Source organism: Phallusia mammillata, chromosome 1 (genome assembly GCF_965637545.1).
Source record: "Phallusia mammillata chromosome 1, kaPhaMamm4.hap1.1, whole genome shotgun sequence".
In the NCBI taxonomy this organism is placed as follows: domain Eukaryota; kingdom Metazoa; phylum Chordata; class Ascidiacea; order Phlebobranchia; family Ascidiidae; genus Phallusia; species Phallusia mammillata.
The window spans coordinates 13,551,407-13,571,018 of NC_137252.1; the positions used below are offsets into that span (position 1 = coordinate 13,551,407).

General features: G+C 37.0%; 2 protein-coding genes across 3 annotated transcripts in view; one reads left to right on the forward strand and one right to left on the reverse strand.

Annotated features, from left to right (window-relative positions):
- Window positions 1-472: 472 nt before the first annotated feature.
- LOC145208950 (nephrocystin-1-like) lies at window positions 473-11,193 on the forward strand. 2 transcript variants are annotated; one of them, XM_080079195.1, is made up of 19 exons: window positions 473-654; window positions 1,084-1,224; window positions 1,412-1,486; window positions 1,572-1,699; window positions 1,973-2,116; window positions 2,405-2,644; window positions 2,854-2,907; window positions 3,245-3,287; window positions 3,491-3,679; window positions 4,609-4,737; window positions 4,898-4,984; window positions 5,912-6,022; window positions 8,405-8,487; window positions 8,661-8,737; window positions 8,915-9,008; window positions 9,185-9,371; window positions 9,599-9,643; window positions 9,813-9,929; window positions 10,916-11,193. In XM_080079195.1, the coding sequence occupies exons 1-19, from the start codon at window positions 580-582 to the stop codon at window positions 11,069-11,071; spliced, it is 2,175 nt and encodes a 724-aa protein (XP_079935321.1). In that variant the 5' UTR covers window positions 473-579; the 3' UTR covers window positions 11,072-11,193. The 2 variants fall into 2 exon arrangements, with proteins under 2 accessions (XP_079935321.1, XP_079935322.1); XM_080079196.1 differs by lacking the exon at window positions 2,854-2,907.
- A 966-nt stretch (window positions 11,194-12,159) lies between these two features.
- The window catches only part of LOC145208949 (putative E3 ubiquitin-protein ligase HERC1), a 47,917-nt gene continuing 40,464 nt past the window's right edge, over window positions 12,160-19,612 (reverse strand). The window contains exons 79-91 of the mRNA XM_080079194.1: window positions 18,718-18,943; window positions 18,119-18,288; window positions 17,518-17,805; window positions 17,074-17,188; window positions 16,725-16,831; window positions 16,370-16,492; window positions 16,216-16,292; window positions 15,824-15,963; window positions 15,559-15,671; window positions 15,126-15,278; window positions 14,863-14,996; window positions 13,777-13,948; window positions 12,160-13,015 (exon numbers count right to left, since the gene is read on the reverse strand). Coding sequence (XP_079935320.1) covers window positions 12,830-13,015; window positions 13,777-13,948; window positions 14,863-14,996; window positions 15,126-15,278; window positions 15,559-15,671; window positions 15,824-15,963; window positions 16,216-16,292; window positions 16,370-16,492; window positions 16,725-16,831; window positions 17,074-17,188; window positions 17,518-17,805; window positions 18,119-18,288; window positions 18,718-18,943 — 2,004 coding nt within the window. The 3' untranslated portion in view covers window positions 12,160-12,829. The remainder of the gene's footprint in view (window positions 13,016-13,776; window positions 13,949-14,862; window positions 14,997-15,125; window positions 15,279-15,558; window positions 15,672-15,823; window positions 15,964-16,215; window positions 16,293-16,369; window positions 16,493-16,724; window positions 16,832-17,073; window positions 17,189-17,517; window positions 17,806-18,118; window positions 18,289-18,717; window positions 18,944-19,612) is intronic.

Below are 19,612 nucleotides of genomic sequence, written 5' to 3' on the forward strand. Positions count from 1 at the left end.
ACAGTTTCTACAAGTAATTAAAGCGAAATCTTCTGTCCAGAGTGGGCAGCGGAATTTATTTGACAAATTAATCCGTGTTGCAGACTGTTAGGTGGTTTGAACAACCTTAGACCAAAACTGGATGCTAATATTGTGGAAAAGCTGGTATTAGTGAGAAAAAACGACATTAGTAGTGGAAAAAAGGCGAACATTTCAATTATTTCCTGCGATAAGGGATCATATTTCCATGCAAAGAATGTGCATAGACAATAGAAAACAGTACTGTAACTGCATGTGGCTGATGTTTTATTGTGTCAGCACCATAAACGTTTCAACTTTAAGTAAGTACAACTTCTTAAATGATGTTGACATTTTGCAGTTATTTCCTTCAAATTTCCAATCACATAATTAAAAAGTACGTTAGCCTGATTGATATAATGTTTGCGTCGGGTTTTTGCCTTTTAAAAAATAATCTCAACAATTTCACGCTTCACTGAATTCAAATTCCGGTGTTTCAATTGCGTAGCGAGGAACGCTAAATGTTGACTTAAACAAATTCAAATTAAAAATTCACTGATTTGATTGATTCCTTGCAAAAATATGAGTCTTGCACCGAATCGCACTGACGGTCCTCTCGGAAAACTGCAACGTGAGGGTGATACACTCAAAGCTAAGGTAATCTTATTTAAAACAATTTGTAACATACATAACCAGGTTGTCATTTTTTAAAACAAATCTGTAGCCCGGACGGAAACGATATAACGTTCTATCGTATTATTAACACAGCTTTAATATATTTGGTTTTGTGTCCATGTTCATTAACCTGGACGGTTTTGTGTCCATGATCATTACCCTGTTAAATTTCATTAGGCAAACACTGACCTATTCACATTTTATTTAGTTGTCAGTTATATTGTGTTTTGTTTATGTTTGCATAGTTCTAAAGTAACATTACAATATGATTAATGCTTTTTTGCCACCATTTTTTCCAAAACCACACAGAATATTAAAAAATGATCAGTATTATAAGGGGCAAGTTTTTGTTGAAAAGAAAAGTGTTCAGTTTCAAAGAGCAACAATTTGTTTTTTATTAAACTTCTGAAGGTTGATGAAGTAACTGCCATCACCAAAAAGTGGTCGCCCAAAAGTGCATCAGATCCAGATGTTATTTCCTGTCATCAAAAGTGTGTTGCATATAAGATAGAAGCTTCTTCACTACTGCTTCGTGCTAACAGCTTGCAAAAGGTTAATGTTTTACGATATTATGTTTTCTTTATCAAACTTTAAGCCGTTCAATTGAATTGCTAAGTCATGGTGGTGCTGAAAAAGTTGTGGAAACCAGAACTGATATTATCTTTTGCAATTAGCTGATGTGATTGATGTTATTCATGTTGTATAAAGTATTAACAAAAGACATTTGTTAAATTTTTAGCATGAAGAGCCCAAAGCAATATCAAACTTTGAACAAAAGAAGTCAGATGAGGTGAAAAGGCTTCAGTCCTTTCAGGTTTGAAAGTTTTATTTCACTATATATATATTTACAGTATTTGTACATGTAATTAATTTGATTCATTTGAATTAATGTAACCAAGTCGCGGTTGGATCGGTTGCTCAACTCGATGGAGGATTTAGAGGATGGTGATGAGTTGAGAAACACAAGAAGATCAGAACTTGGTGAAAAAGATGAGGGTCATGAGGATAATAATGAAGATGAATATAGGTGGACAAAATTCTGTATAAAGTCCCAATTTAGAACCAACATTTTATAACAGCTATAATGTTTTACAAGACATACTGCTGTGTTACAGCCAACACAGAGTCATTGAAAGCTTGACCTTAGGTTTTTTTAGCGACATATGGTGCTAAATGCAATTGGTACAACCTGGCTTCTTGTAAAATATGATTTTATGTCCAACTTGTGTCTTCTGTTTTTAATTTAAAATTATTTCTTTTTTTAAAATAATGTTATTATTAATTTTTGCATTGCCTCTAGTGAGGAAGATGATTTTGCTGAGGATGAGGATATCGATGATGAAGAGGATAGGAGCATTTATATTGCAACTCATGCCTTTGCTAAACAACAACCTGGTGATTTAGGAATAAAAGTGGATGATATTATTGAAGTTATTGAAAAGAGGTAACTTTTATGATAGAGTTCTTTCAAACCGAGTGCAGCAAGTTTAATGTCACCAACAGAGAAAACAAAAAAAATATTTTTTGCTCATGGTTTGGTATGTCAAGATTGCAGAAGTACATGCATATTCATTTAGTCTTACCTGTTGTTTACCTCTATAAAGACCATAAAAAATGTTTCATAGTTGCTTTTGTCTAGTGGATGCAATTTTGTTAGGCACTGTTTCAAGTATTTACATGCTCTTAAAGTAACGTTTTGCTGTAATTTTAAAACACCCAAACAAAATTGTAGAAAGGATGGTTGGTGGAAAGCAAAAAATGAAGATGGTGAAATCGGCCTTGTTCCATCCAACTATCTTGAGTTGTATGACGACGATGATGATGATGAAGAATATGAAGATGATGTTGACAACAAAAAGGAGGAAGAAGAGCAAAAGCAAACAACAGAGGAATCACAACTTCGCCGTGAGGATTTGTCACAAACCGGTGGTAATGAAAAAGATGATACAGAAGACCACAGGACACCTAAAAGGTTTGTATTGGTTTTAGATTTGATAAAAAATAACTTTAAATAGAGTTTTGTTTTCTTTTGTACTTATTCAAGTTTATTGTCAAAATATTTTATGTTTCATGCAAGGAAATATTTTTATGATTACAGTGTTGATGCTTTCTTGTAATTTTTTATGCTATGTTTAACAATTGTATTTTCTTGTGTGAAAATAATTAATCATACTTACACAGTTCATCTAGCTTAAACTATTGGACTTTTTCTGGTGAATGGGACTCTATGGACAGGTTTGAAACACAACCACTTTGTGTTGTCCCACTGTTTGTCACATGTGTGAGAGTGAAATGTTTGTCAAATTTTCATCAAATGCATTTTTGTTGTAAAATTTAGCACCTTATTTGGGCTTAGATTTATTTGATACTTTATACTTAAACTCTACTCTTGAGCAGAAAAATAAATACATCTCAGGTAACAGTGTTTTATTTGAAGTAATTGTTTGTTAGTAAACATGACGATGTTCTCCATTCCATGATATATATGTGCTTTTTACCATGTTTTGTGCAATGTGAAATCTTTGAAAAACTTTCAAAACTCATTCATATGCTACAATATATTTTTTTATAGTGGCAAAGAGTTATGGAAAGGTGTAAGGGATGCTGTCACAGAGGTTAGTAGCAACCATTTTTATATTTGACTCAAGTGGTGTAGATATTATTGGTTACAGTTACACAACCATTTGTGCATATTATGGACTTATCCTCAATGAAAAAGGCAAACAAACTAATTATGTGTAAGCAATATTGGGTTGCTTACTGTTTTTCGTGTATGTATTGGCCAGCGACCATTTTTTCTTCTGCATGTTTGCTGAAGACCCAGAAAACCGACGTTACAGACGTGTTAGCTGCGATGGGAGCACTACCGGCGGGGTTTCGCCCTTCTACTTTATTTAACAAGCTGCAAGCAGGCCCCGAATACAATCTGTGCAACGCGGTTTTACCAAAGTTTACTGAGTCGCAACTTTCGTTTGCCGATCTGCATCTCGACCCAACCACCACTCAGGTAAAGTTAAACTCACCTATAAATCAAGCAAACTCAATACAATGCTTAGTTTATTAGACGATACAGGACCAAATAAGTCATTGAAATCTTGGCTCATGGCCGAATCGCGAAACTTTTTCAATGTTTTTGGTTCCCCTTTTTTAAGCATAATATCGTTCGCTTCGTTTCACCTTACAACTAGGGATGTATTCGGTTTGCCGAATTCATTCGACCGAATCGGCTATTTGTGGAAAGATTCGGTTTCGGCCGAATAATTTGTTCCGATTGAGCCGAAACCGAATCTTTTACGAACACAAATTTAAAGCGTTTAACGTGTCTTTTCTGCTTAGTAGGGTACCACACAATCTTTCATATTACACTTTGACTAAAATCGCGTCAATTATTATAATTTTTAAAACATTATCGTTTTTTTATTTTTTTTATATCGTTTTTTTATTTTTTGAAAAACATAACTCATTAGTATGTTGGCAATCATGCTTGAGGCTATGTTAAACCCCACGGAACTAAAATATGGACGAAACACAACTATTCTGCACTAATTCTCTGGTAGATAAACTTATATTTTCATGTCAAGCGTGTAGCGTACGACTTCGCGTGACGTCATAAATGATTCGATTGATTCGGCCGAATTTATTATTCGGTTTCGGCCAAATCGACGTTTAGCCGATTCGGTACTTCCTTACTTACAACACTTCATTTCCTCATGGTTATCTCTTAAAATGCATTATTTGCAACTCTGTATGTATGAAGACCCATGGGTTTATGCTTGGAGAAACAAGCAAATGTTGTAAAAAATATATAGGGCAATATAAAATAAGTACAGTGTAGGTAACGTATAAACGTTTTAAAATAGGTTGTAGTGTATGTGCAAAGGCAATATGTACTGAGACAACCTTCCAGTTTCTTTTAGATACTATTTGCATTTGCAGATACGAAAGCTGGTAACGAGGGTCCTTCGCAATTGTAAACTCGTGGAATGTCGGGCAATCCCCTTACCTGGAACCGGTGTTGAGATTCTTAGTCATCATGTCCGGGTTTGTCTTTTCGACGGAAGCAAGGTGGGTAATAAATAGATTAAAATAATGCTTCCATTACGTCATGAGCCCACTAGAATACGCTTCTTCTACGGTTACGTTATCGTATGGAAACTTACAGAACTAACTTACAGTGTTATTGTTGCATTTTTTTCGACATTTTACTTTTACGTTTGTGTTTAAGATTCTGAGCAACATTCAGACTGTGAGGGCGAAAGTGAATCCGGTGAGGCCGAAAATGTGGAGATTTTCTACAAAGTCAACAAGCGCAGTAAGTTGGCGAGAAAAAAAAACAGTGTTTTTTGATTATTTGCTTTATTAGAGGCTAATTCGTTTATTTAAACTTACCTTTACCTCACCTTTAGCTGAATCAACATTTTTAACTTCAAAGGTCGCCTTTTGAATGTAAAGCTATCTCGAAACTGTAAGATCTTTTTTTACCAATGCACTGAACTTTAAAAACATGTAGCGCAGTACGTTTTTTTTCACATTGTTACTTCAAATAAACGTTTATAGGGCGACGGGATTATCGAATACACGAGGTACGGAAAATCGAGAATCATCGTAATTACAGCTTTAAAAACGAACGCAAAACATTTCCATTTTTAGTGCTTAAGCTATAGTATACAAATACAAACTCCGCATTTTTTGCCAAGGATTTTTTGATTAGTTTCACCTCTTACACTTCTTTAAAGAGTGTTAATGAAACGTGTTGAAAAGTTGTGCGAAAATCCTTGTGTTTGGAAAAACATACCGTTTTTTTTACTTTTCTATTAATAGGTCCACTTTATGTATTTGTCTGTTTTGCGTTTATGCCAATGGTACTCTCCGAAACTTTTTATTGTTTTGTTTATGGCGGTTCCTTCGAAAGTCATCGCGGTTCAATAAAATCATTGGTAAAGCGAAAAATATGTCGATACTGCGGTATCTTGCATAAATTGCAGATTTCAAGTAAATTACACCAATATGGAAGAACTATCTAACATGCAAATAAGTGTGTAAAAGGAATTTAAACATTTGGCTGTTCAACACAAAACCTCTTTGCGGCCCCATATATAAGTCCTGGTGTTTGTGAATAACCAGCACAGTAGAAACCATCTAGTTTTGAGGCATTTTTTCGCATGCCTATTGTCCAGGCCTGTTATGAGTTCCCGCGTGCTACACAAGCAATCAACTAATGCGAGCTCTTAATTATCAGACATCCGGCCTGGGCAGCAGCTTAACAGACGGCTACAATATTGTTCGCACCGATGCCACACACTCGAACGTCGGCGTCCTGTTTGAGCTGGGTGTGACCTACATACGAAACGTAAGTATTTACTGCTAATTAAACCTTCAGAACAAATCTGCAAATGTTGCACAGAAGGAGACCATTGCAAAAATTTGTGTAGTAGCACTATTTGAATGAATTACTATGGACGTTTTTTGCGTTTGTTTGCAATAGCCTGACATTTTCTGTACTGGTGACGTATTTTTGGTCAGGACAGGAAGTTTGGTGACTTGCCTAATAAATTGCACATCCCCCCATTTACGTAACGACCTGGTAGGACCAGATGATAAATTAACCATTTTACGTAATTACAGTTAACAGTTGGTTTGTTCGACCATTTGCGTAGAATTTGAACACGTTTTTTTTAATGTTAAAAAACAAAAGATGTTTTTCAGCAGTGCACAGGAAGATTATTTTGTATGATATGTTTATGGTTATTTTTACACAGTAACTAAATGTCCCAACTACTTTAGAGGTCAGCATTTGGCAATAATAACCGAACACAAAATGTTTTGTTTACAAAGAATTTGCACATACATACATGTGAACAAAATTAACATGTTTTTCCAAAAATGCTGTGCAAATTCACTAACCTCTGTTGTACAACCTTTTAAACTAAACCGCCGTATTCCAGACTAAAAGGTAAATTTGGCGCGAACAGATTTTACTTTTGCAAGTGTTTCTGGTACTGCTGGTGTAAATTTCGTATTTCACGGCCGTGCGTCGTTTTCAGCCGCCTCGCCGCTTGGTTCGCTACAGCGACGGACTAGCATGCGAGTACAGCACCGACGAAGACGACGAGCCACAGTCGTCACAAGATGGCGGTAGACGTCATATACGGGTACACTGTATAGTGCCGAGACGCTACTAACGCTTGGTATTTCACAACACACATTACTAATTATTACCGGGGTTATGCGGTGGTGTTAGTTTATACGTAGATACTGTAGCATCACGTAGACTTTACAGAGCATATCTAATATGGTAAATGAATCCGATTGGTTTTATATTTTGGTTGTGGAAGCTTGAGTTGTAAATTGAAAGCTTTACTTTACGGCTTTACAAACAAAGCTTGTTTGGTGTACTTGTAATTCAACTAGATTTGTAATTCATTTAGTTCCCAAACCTAGTGATTTAACCCCGACTGGCACAAACAACTAATCTATTTCAACGAAGAGAGTTAATGTTGGCTAGATTCGAATGAAAATCATGTGTATTAAACTGTGATTTTGCTTGTGGTCTCGAAACATTTGTTTCGGTAGGGATTTTTCGATTTCAGAATGCATGTTTTTTTACTATTAGTACAACCAACAAGTGTGGGTCAGCTCAGCACAACGACTGGATTATTTCGTAATTTTTTTCAATCCGGTTTTAGTCTGCAAAAATTGCAATATGTGTACTGAGTGGGATTTTGTCACAATCGACTTTACAAATTGCAAAGTAAAGCATTATAGGCGCGCGTGTTACAACCTCCGTTAAAAAAAACTTGTCGCTAAGTTGTTGTGGTTTAAAATTCTCCTGGTCTCACGTCACCCAAACTGTGACTCTAAACTGGGCGATAAAAAAACGACCGAGGCGTGTACACCTTTGTATGGAGCGAAGTACAGGGCTTCAGGTTACAAGAAGGAAAATGCAATTGCCCCAAGTGCAGTCCGCCTTTCCTGGGCCTATAACCAACTGTAATTTGATAGCAATTTGGCGCCGTTATTTTTTGAGCGACTTATACCCATGCATATTTACGGCATTCCGAGAACAGCGCGAATGTAATGGACCAATTCTCACGACTGTTAGAGCGTCTGGGTGGGTGAGCGGTAAGCACACGCCAAAGCACTCATGAAAATTTAGGTATTATTTTCGTCTATCAAAAACAGTAAGTTGAATGTAGCATGACATTATTCAGTTTCATACAAAAGTTCCCAAATAATATTTATTAAAATGCACGTTGACATTTTTCATTTCCATTTTGTTCGATGCTCTGGCCAACAACACTACACAAACACAGACCCACTGGTCGAAACAAGACATTGCTAAAACGAGAAGTAAGGGCAAAGAAGGATAGGAAGTCTAGACACCCATTCTTTACCCCGGCGCCATTTTGAGCATTTTGATGTGTCGTAATACCCTATAAAACGAAGCTTGCGTCTTGTATTTTACACAATTAATTTATAAGACAAACAGACAGATACATAAAAAATAACGCCCAATCCGCCGCGGTAATTTTCACTAATTCTCCAAATCGGTCTACAGCGCGAACGAAAATTTGTAAAAAAACGGACAAAGGCATAAAGAAACGCTAGGCGGCATAGCTCATTGCCGGTAACCACGTTATTACCACATCAATGCAAAAATCACTGAAAACTAACATTAATAGCAAGAATACAGTTTTGTTGTATTTAAGTTTATGTGTTCTCTATCCTGCAGCAAACCGGAGAACGTGGAGAATTAAGTTGTGGGTGGGCTCATCTAAAACTCTTCGATGAACAAGGAAACCCGATTCCCAACAGGTAAGGCGATAAAAAATGATTGTTTCCTATGTATTCTCCTTGAACCTTTAACAGATTTGAGTGTGGTTGAACTGATGAGGTTCTGTAAAAGCAAAACCGCACGACAATTATCGTTTTTTTTTTTTTTTTATTTACTTAAAAACTAGGAAATAAAACTAAATAATTTTTTGTAGAAAATACGATCTCAATCTGAACGGGGGAACTCCCTACGAACAGGGCATCGCGGTCGATCCATCTATTCTGCGCAGAGGTGTGACTATTTTGTTTATCTTTCTTTTTTTCTAAAGGGTGCCACTTAATTTGCGTTAATGCACGACCAGCTGCTTAATCTACTGCACATTTTTCATTTAGTTCTTGTTAAACACTTCACATTTACATGTACTTTTATGAAACGTTAAATGTGTTGTAAAGCATCGTTTTGATTCAGCCTCGTCAAATCGATTTCGTGCATTGCTCGTCAAACAACCCACTCTGACTGTGCTGATGGGGACACCAACTGTGGAGAAACGAAAATACCTTGAGTGAGTTATATGGGGCTTGAACATGTCATTTTCGGTATTCGTATGGGTTTTTTCTAGCTATTATGACCTCAAATGATCGTAACACAACAATATTTTAGAAAAAAACTAATTTCTCAACGATTGTCTAACTTAACATATGCGAGGAGCAAAACACTTTGTTTGATTGTTTTTCTCAGGCTCCTTCCCGCCACAATCGTGGTTTTGTCACGATTCGCTGAACTTCTTGCATATTATCGGCGTGTGCTGGCCGACGCACTAGTTCGTGACCGTCTCGCTCCGCTGGACGCAGACCTTGTCCATTCTCCAGTTCTCGCCACTTTTGTCGGATCGATCGACCAGAGCGATATTATGGATGCGATGCACGTATGTCTAACCAGTGATTGAATTTGGTGCCACCGAAAAATAAATACTTAGCTCATCACATCCAACTAATCACCTAAAATATTCAAATAGTGTTTGGCTTAAATATGGGCAATTTATTTCGCAAAGGAAACTTTCCTCACATCACTAGTTGTTGTTAGTCTAAAAAAAACACAAGATTTACACAAGATTCAGGAGACTGAAATAAGAATTTGATGTTTGGTTTGTAGAACGTGTGGGAAGAAAAAAAGGGACCCCTTACCAGAGCTGATAAGGTATGTTTTTATGGGTGATTGTCAGTGTCACACTAATGGATTCGTTTGTTTATGGGCGTACTGTATTCGACAAGGTACAGTTTTTGCACAAATCATAACACTTGGAACTACGACTTTTCTTTTCTAATAGATTTTAAATCTGTTTTTGGATAAATATAGTATTTTGCAGAGAGACAAGGAAAACATGAAAAACGTATTTAAATCGGTTGTTATGGAAACAGCCTTCCCGCTTTTAAACGCGACCACAATGCCAGAATCGAAGTGGGCTGATGTACAAACTGAACAGGTATGCTAATGCAGGGGTCCGCAAATAGTGGGAGACCTTCTAGTCTGGGTCGCAAAATATTTCAAATTTTCCATGAATATAAGCATCGCATCTATAGCATTAATGAACTTTCCGTATTTTCAACTTAATTATTATTGCATTGTTACATATGACTACGTAACTGTTACATACAGTCTATGTAACAATGCAATAAGTTAAGCGTACCTGCGCAAGCAGTCATGCTTTTCTGTTACCATTTTGCTGGATAAATACGTTCGTTTACATACTGTTTTACGTGCTGAGTTTCGCTTTATTTTGTACAAGAAAATAGCAACTGACAAAAGCATAACAGCAGTCTTAGTGTTGATATCTAGTTGCTTAGTATTTTCCACAAACTTACATGCTAACAAAATGCTTGGGTCGCGATAATTTAGAGCAATTTTTTAGGGTCGCGCCAAAAAGTATTTGCGGACCCCTGTGCTAATGGATATAAGTTATTTAAACAAAGGAATTTTCATTTCTTTGCGTTGAGTGGTTTTTGTGACCTCTGTAAAGCACAGACCGTGTTTGATTCCATTTTTCTTCAAAACTTTGTCAGGAATGAGGCAAAATATGTATGATGACTCTGTTCGTTCGGAAAACCAATACACCTGTTTGAGTTTTAAATGTCACTGATGTCCTAACTTAACCATTTAAGCTTTTTCAATACAAACGCAACAGTATATTGTATTTTATTTTTTTTATTGTATTTTTCGACAATCAGGCGGCAGTCCGAGAACTGAAAATTGCCTATTGTCGTTCACGGGGTTCGAACCCAGGATACTCCCGGGGACGAATCCCGATCAGTATATTGTATTTTATTCTTGAAACTGTGTGTAAAAATAAACTTATAAGCTATTCAGAGTCACTTCGTTTCAGAATTACCATGATGTCTTAAGCAATCAGCTTGGTTTCACTATAAAAGGCAAGGGGGTGTTGTCATTTTAACGAGCCTTCATCTGTTTCAGGCTCGTGCGCGGATCATCGAACAAACGCTGCAAGTCACCAAACAACCCCAAGGTGTGCTCCGTTACCTACTAGCGCCACCTGGCGATTTGCAACCATTTGACATAAGCGAGGTGACCTTTGACCTCCTGCACGACCACGGGCGGTCTCTGACGTGAGGTCACATGCTTGATGAAGGAATTACCCGCATGAGTTGGGATGCTATTCTGGAAGTTTTAATTTGTTGCGATATGACTTTCGTTTACTGTGCAGTAATAATAAAGTAGTAAGACGAACTCTGCTTTGCTGTCCTGAAACTAAAAAAGGTTTCAAGTGTAACTTTATAGAGTTTTTAACGAATTGCGTGTTAAAAATATTACACTGGGATCTTATATTCAGATGCAAAGAGAGTAAGCTTTTCTGGACGTCTTTGCCTAGCGCATTACTACCTTGAGATACTTCAAGATTCTGCGATCAGCAACAGCGAGCAAGAGGTTGTTTATCTGCAAATCATCGCTTGCAGATGACTATCGTTCCGTATCTCTACCTTAAATTGTAATAACCATATAGCGTTTCCGTTTTTTCGATTTTGGGGGGTGAAAAAATCCGGTTTTCGCGGAAATATTCCGGTTTCAAACCGGTTTTTGCCTCCTGCCGAACCCCCCCAAACCGGTTTTTAAAATCGAAAGTTTTGACCCGATATTGGAAAAACCCTTACGCTATAGCTTTTCTGTTTTTTCGATTTTTGGGGATCAAAAAATCGAAGAATAGTCCGGTTTGGTGTGGCTTTTCGCCGGAATATTCCGGTTTCAAACTGGTTCTATCCGGTTTTAGCCTTGTACCTAATCCTAATCAGATTTTTTTCCTTCTTTTGTGCACAAAGTAAGAAAATATTTGTCTCTGATTCCTGTTTGTAGATTCGGTATTTGTTTGTTTTTTTCAAAAACCAGGTGAAAATGCTAGGTCTCCGATAACGGTTTATAGTCTTGCAAAAGTGGGTTGGTAATTACTGTTTAAAACTAGCAGCAATATTCCTTAATCTTCCGTTAATACAACACGTTCGTACATGTAATTTCGCTCTTTGCACGTTTAGTTTTCCTTCAACTGTGTAAATAAAGCCAATTAAAAAGTCTGTGTTTTATACTTGCAAAACACGTTAAAAGATAAACCTTAATGAACCACATATCGCAAAACACCCTATAAAATATCGTTTTGGGTAGTTTTTTGCCGATGTTTTATTTACCCCATTATGAAACCAGTTGAATAATTGTTATGCTAGGTCATTTGTATTTCATTTTGCGCGTAACATGCAGACAGAAATTTACCAACCAACGAACACCACTGGACCACAACTGTACACACACACTCCAAACTGTAAGACATACGACAAGAAGTTAAAATGGAAACAAATGTGGGTATAGTGCGGTAAATAGAGATCTCGCTAAACAGAAAAAACTACATACCTTACAAAACAGTAATCACTTAAAACATAAGAACCACCGTTTTAGTGACAATTCCATAAGCACGTGGCAATACGTGGTTTCTTTGTGTCACAGTTTTGTGGTGTGATATAGAAGTCTGCACTGTACAATAAATAGATGCCGAATCGCCGGAGCGTGTAATGAAGTGCGATTACAAAAACAAAACGTCGCTTATTTTGTGTTGCTTTTGACGCGTGTGCAAATATACAAAAGATCAACCGAGCGATTCTGAAAAATCGAAAGCATTTTTTAATGCGCACACGAAATTGCAGAATTTTGAAAAACGCGTTCTAACAATTTTGTTTTCAAATGTAAAACTTTTCGAAAAAAAATTAGGCAATACATTTCATGCTGTCAAAAAACTCGGCGCATGTAACACTGAAAGTGCGACAAAAAGTTTTGATACGTTTTACACGTAGGCAAAAGGCGTTTCGCTTCAACAAAACCCAAAACAGTTTAAGGTTCAATTTCGTCGATGTTATCATCATCGGCGTTTCGAAGCAACATATAATTGTCCATGTCGATTGAACGACAATGGCGAATGGCATATCGCAGTCGTTCGGCCATCACAGCCTGACTAGAGTATGGAGGTAAACGTAGTTGGAAGAAACAGGTCTGACTGGTTGGCAAGCTGTCGATGGGCTAAAAGAAACCACAATATGTGTTTGAAAATACGAAATCATATTATGTTAGTAAAAGTCAAACAGGTAAAAAGTACAGTAAAGCTCACTTAAATCGGCCTCGGGTAATCAGAAACTTCGCCAAATCCGGTCAAAAAATCCGGTTTTGGGGTCAGGATTAACCGAGGTTTGTATATTACGGGTAAATAGGTCGTTTTAATACCAAGTTTAAAACGCGTTCTTAAATCTGTGGTAAACAGTAACCCAAATCCAATTTACTACAGAATTTACCCAACAACTAGAGTTTGTGAACGACATTAGCGCCATACAAGTCAAGATTTTTTAACGTACGTTGGTTAGTACAGTTAACGTAGGTTAAACCGGCTTCGGTTAATCCGGATCTTCGCCTAATTCGAACAAAACTTTAAGTACAAATGATTTTTAATCCTTTTAATAATATTTTTTTTTAAATAAAAAAGACTTCAACATCGGATAATCCGGATCTTCGCCTAATCCGAAAAAGTTTTTTGGTCCATATGGGTCCGGATTAACCGATTAAGTTTCAATATCAAGTTTAAAAACGTGTTCCTAAATCTGTGGTAAAACGTAACCTAAATCCAATTTACTTCAGAATTTAACGGTTTATGAACATTAGATTCATGATTTTTAACGTATTTTAAATGGTATTACTTAAACCACCGGTTAAACAAAGGCAAAAAAAGCATTTCGCAAAACTTTCACAAATCGAGGACCATCAACTAAGGACTTAATTATTTTCCGTACCCGGTCAATTTTCATCACTTGGAATCGCTGTGGCATATCGGCGGCGGAAGCAGGAAGGCGGGACCGTCCGGAAACAAACTTGAGAAAAAGAACGCGCTCTTCACGGTTGAGATCTTCCAGGGTTTGCCACAGCCACGATACCAATTCACTTTCCTCTCCGATTTCCCTATATCTGTATAAGGTAGTAACACACATTGCAAGCGTCAACTCGTTGTAAATAAAATCCGTTACATTTAGAACACATAAGGTTGGAAAGTTGTGAAGATCCAGACCCCAGAAATTTTTGGCTTTCGTCCAGCAATTATTCCTTGCAGCTTGGCCGTGAAATGATTACATTTTTTTCAGGGACGCCTATAAACTACCCACCTTAACACTACGAGTGTGCACCTAATCTAAGTTATGGTCTAAAAATTGATTAAAGATGCGACAAGTTTCTTTCATGTGAAGTTACATTTCTTTCATGTGAAGTTACATTTCTTTCATGTGAAGTTACGTTTCTTTCATGTGAAGTTACATTTCTTTCATGTGAAGTTACATTTCTTTCATGTGAAGTTACATTTCTTTCATGTGAAGTTACATTTCTTTCATGTGAAGTTACATTTCTTTCATGTGAAGTTACATTTCTTTCATGTGAAGTTACGTTTCTTTCATGTGAAGTTACATTTCTTTCATGTGAAGTTACATTTCTTTCATGTGAAGTTACATTTCTTTCATGTGAAGTTACATTTCTTTCATGTGAAGTTACATTTCTTTCATGTGAAGTTACATTTCTTTCATGTGAAGTTACATTTCTTTCATGTGAAGTTACATTTCTTTCATGTGAAGTTACATTTCTTTCATGTGAAGTTACATTTCTTTCATGTGAAGTTACATTTCTTTCATGTGAAGTTACGTTTCTTTCATGTGAAGTTACATTTCTTTCATGTGAAGTTACATTTCTTTCATGTGAAGTTACATTTCTTTCATGTGAAGTTACCGTCATAAAACGGCGTGAATCGTGGGTTGAAAAGAAAACTTTATAAAATCCCTATAAATAGGTTAATTTATAAATTCTATAGATTGGACATATTATCGGGTTCCACAAACCTCATGTTGGTCCTGAGAACATTAAAATCGACATCGGGCATTCCACAAACTTGCTGCTCCAGTCGGGAAGCTGTGAGGAGGGTAAGTAGGGGCAGGGGGATAATGCGGGAAACACCCTCACGCACCCAAGCAATCTGTCAAAATGTAAAATATAAAATTAATCAAAGCGACTAGTCCCGTTAAAACAGAGGCTTCAAACCCGGTGATTTACTTCATTCAAAAGAGCAAGATCGCATAGGTCTAAAAAACTTAAATAATCTCACCTGTCGATCCATCTCGTGCAAGCGGAACTGTAAAGCACGCTCAGCATACTGGATTCGGTTAGCAAAAGTAAGGGGAATTCCCTCACCACCTGCGACTGCAGCCACAAACCGACCGTCCCAACTCTGCGCCTTGAATGACTCCAACGGAATAATCTGACAAAAGTAGATTGAGTTAAACTAAATACAGGTAAAATCTTGCTACCTGTCCTAACTCTATGTGAAAACATCTATGAGCAAATTTTTTCGACTTATTAGTGCACCTGGTGATAACATATGGTCCTTGGAGGTATTCTAGTTTTTTGGAAATAACAGACTGAAAAGCCATGTCCGCCAAATTTGTTTGATGCCACAACTGGGCATAACATAAAGCACTTGTAAGATAATGGCTAGTCTATAATTTAGAACGAAAGCAAAAAGACAAAGGCATGCTTACGTCACTGAAGTTGGTTTCGTCCACCCCTGCACTGTCGATGTTCCGCAAAGCATGAAGCATCTGAACAAAGAGCTCATCCGCTTCTTCTACGTCATGCTGCGTGGCGCCCATACCTGTGTGACAACAAAAAATGGAAACAATTGTTTTACAGTAATCAAACAAAAATGTTAGAATTGTCGCATTTGTAAAACTTGTGCGCACGTTTATACTGGGAAAAATATTCTTTTACAAAAATTGCTGAATTGAATAAAGGAAATCTGTTTACCAGCAAGAAGTTTCCACACAATTGGAGCGAGGTGCAAATCAAGAGGTTTCTTCGTTCTGATGGCGACTCCCATCAAAACACCGAGGAATCGAAAAGCTTGAGCTTCTTCTGCATTTGTCAGTGATGGACTCAACACAAATCTAAAAATAAAACCACTTTACTTTGTTTTACACTTCTCAGAGAGAGTCTAGTTTAACCTAATCTCACTAAAAGCACAAAAAGGTTTAATTTGTTGTAGGTAAAAAATACTAATGGTTGTAATAGCTTTTTTATTTGTCACAGTTATAAATTAGGCTCTTATTTTAAATACGGGAGTTCGGAGCCATAGCGAACCGATGGGTAGCAACTTTCAACCAGGCATTCTATTTCGGTCATATAATTCAATTGATCACCTGTCTCTATGCTGTCCGGTCTCCGACCCTGCGTTAGGTGTCGCTATCAAGATATTTAACGTTCCGTTTTCCAATTCCTATAAAAAATCCAATATTTTTAACGTGACGGAATAATAATGAATTAGGTCTTTTAAATCAATGAACTTGACCTAACCTGGCACATTTCAGTGATGGTGTCATCGAACACGCCCCCAGCGTCATCAGCGCCTTCACCAATCAGCTTCACTTTCCAGGCACGTGATGGAAGGCGGAGCTCAATAGGGTTCTGTTTCAGAATCTGCAAAGCATAAAACCACATTACAGAACGGAAATATTTTCTGCATACAATTTTTTTCTTCACTAATTTTCTTCCTGTGTAAGGTAATACGTGCTTGTCGATATATGAAGTTGTTTTACATTATAAATTGGACAGACAAAGACATTAGTATAGAAATGCCTTTTAAATCAACAATAAAGACGACACGCCAAACAGAATCAGCAAAGATACCACAGTTTCCCAAAGCACAAACCTGGTAAGATATTTGATGAAATATTGGAGGACATTTCTTTCCTCTCACTGAAAGTCGACGAACTGTGATCTGGGGTCCGTAATTCTTCCCTTGTACCATCGTCTTACCTGTATATAACATAATGTTTTTGTGTAAAATAAATATCTAACATGGTAAACGAAGGTGTACTTTAATTGAAGGTTGTTATCGGAATATAGTTCATAAAATATCAAACAATGTATGATACCTTTAACTGCTTGTGTACACAGTTCAATGTGCTATATATTTTAATATGATATAAGTGTATGAATTTTCGGTACGTCTTAGTTAGTTCAGTTAGTCAGTATAACTTTGGCTAAGTCGCACTCACCAAGTGCTCGCACCATCGGCAAGTTCGACACGCGAGGAAACAAAACAGAACGGACTGTTTCGCTCGATAAACCATGGCTTGCTGCTGTGAAGAGGCAGATGTCTTGTTCTTTGATCTGTAAAAAGGCACCATGCTTGGAAAAGAACAAAGCTTTATTACTCCAATAAGTTTATGTGTTAAATACTTTTGACAGCACTTATTCCTTTTAAAGCCTAATATGCTGACCACACGGTAACAACTTATTAATATGATTCTTGGCAAGGAAATACATGTTAATTGTCCATTTTTGTCCGTGCGTGTCAACAATACTTCTTCTGTTATTGCAGTCTACGGTTTTGAATGTTTTAATTTAAACGTGAGCCAGTAAGTGCTAATTTTTCATTGGTAAAAAATTCGGTTAAATGTATCAAAATAAATATGAGGCAAACTAAACAGACAACCTACCTGCTTTGGCTTTAGACCAATCAGATTCCACGAGACGCTCACATGTTCCGAGAACTTGCGAAGGGTGGAGAGACGAGCCCAGGCTTCGGGAACCGAGAGGTGAGAAAGCAAATCGTATTGAGACGGAACTTTCTCGGGACGTCCAAGTACAAGCGACTTTTTGCTGTTGGGTTCCACCGTCCATGCCGCAGAATGGGTACGGCCGGCTGAAATCTGTCTGATAGTTTTGTCAGCGAGGCCTTCAACCTTCGTTGGTTCCTGTATGTGGTTGGTGTGGCCTAAACCGAGCTGTTGAAAAAAAAGAAGTTATAGTTATCAAGCTTTGTGTTGCTAGGTGAATTTTTTGGGGACTGACTGGTTAATTGAAGGTAACTAGAAAATATTTTAGTTTGATTTAAATGCTAATGAACTAACGTGCAAAAAGGTTTTTGAACGGAATGATTAATGGTTGAAACAAACAACCACATATAAAAGCACAACGACAAGATTACTTGGACTTGAATGCACTGTTTAAGATCTAATGCAGTTTTCAAACGACTTAACATATTGTAAAGTCATCGATTCATAAAATGTAGTAAAAATAGCAAATAAGGATAAGCACCTGTCCGTCAGTATTCGATCCCCATACAAACACGACGTGTTTTGATGTTAGCGCCATTGTGTGTTCAGCGCCCATAGAAATATCGACAATATTGCGAGATTGGAGACCGGATACCAGCTGTGGACGGTGGCTGGATGGTTGGCGTGTTTCAGGATTTCCACACATTCGCTCTGCAAAATATATATATTTTTTTTAAATATTAAAAGAAACAAACATACAAATTCAATGGCAACTGATTTTAATCTGGAAATAAACATCTCCTTGTGAAAAAAGCAAACAAATTCAATGAAAATTTTTACAATTCAATGTTGCTCGATTCGATTTTATAATTTCCTTTGCTGTGTTAAACAAAGTTGTTGAATAAAGTTTTTTTACACACCGAAGTGAATGTGTAAGTGTTTCATAAAAATTGAATTTTGACAAATTTTAAATAGTTGAACCAGAAAAAGAAACGTTAGCCAACTAAATTGTTACAAAGAAAATTGATTTTTGACACTTTTAAAGCCCTGGTTTATAAACTTACTCAATTTACAAGCATTTACATGCAAAGTTTGTTTATTAATCACTTTTAACCCGACTAAAATACACATGTGTTTTACCTTGTCCAAACATGAACAATCTACCGTCCCAGGTGAGCACAGCAGAAGCTTGGGACGAGCACGCCACTTTCTTCATGTAATTCCCGCACAGTGTCTCGATTTTTGTCGGGGTCGATTTGGCGCCGGTCGACCCAAGACCGAGTTTACCATAATCTCCATCACCGAATCCCCATATCGTTAACCCGTCGTGGGAGAGAGCAAGAGTATGGTTAAGACCGCATGCGACCTGGTAAAGTTGTTGAAATGTTACCATACAGAGCTATAGTAAAGAACAATACGTTAACTCTTTCAGGTGTTGGCCAAACTGGTCAAATTGCATTTACAGACGAATCATGTTAATCCAGGGGTGGCCAACCTTCTACATACCATTCGCCAACTTTTTAACATACTGTGTTGGATGCGCCTTAAATGTCTCGTAACCCCACCTTCTATGACTACTTCTTGTATATAGAGAGAAAGAGAAAGAAACAACTTTTGCATGAGAAGGATAGTAATAAGAAATAAGAACTATTAAGTAAAATATAACTCTGATAAACTATATATATATATGTAATTAATAGGGCTGGCTTACTTTATTTATTTATTAGTTTATTAATTTGATTTTCATGATTATCAAAAGAAGGCAATGCGCCCTTTCTAATCATGCAATGCGCCACGTTAGGCGCATGCGCCATAGGTTGGCCACCACTGTGTTAATCACATAAATTCTCAAACATGTCTTATTGAATTAAACGGATGATGCGGACGATTTTATCAAAGAATGGCGGGGATTGGGATTTATGATTCCTATGCAATTAAACGAAATATTGGTTGAAATGGTCGTACAAGTTTTTTTTTTTAAAGGCAATTAGAACACGCAGCAGGTTAACATAAACTATACTGTATTAACAGAATT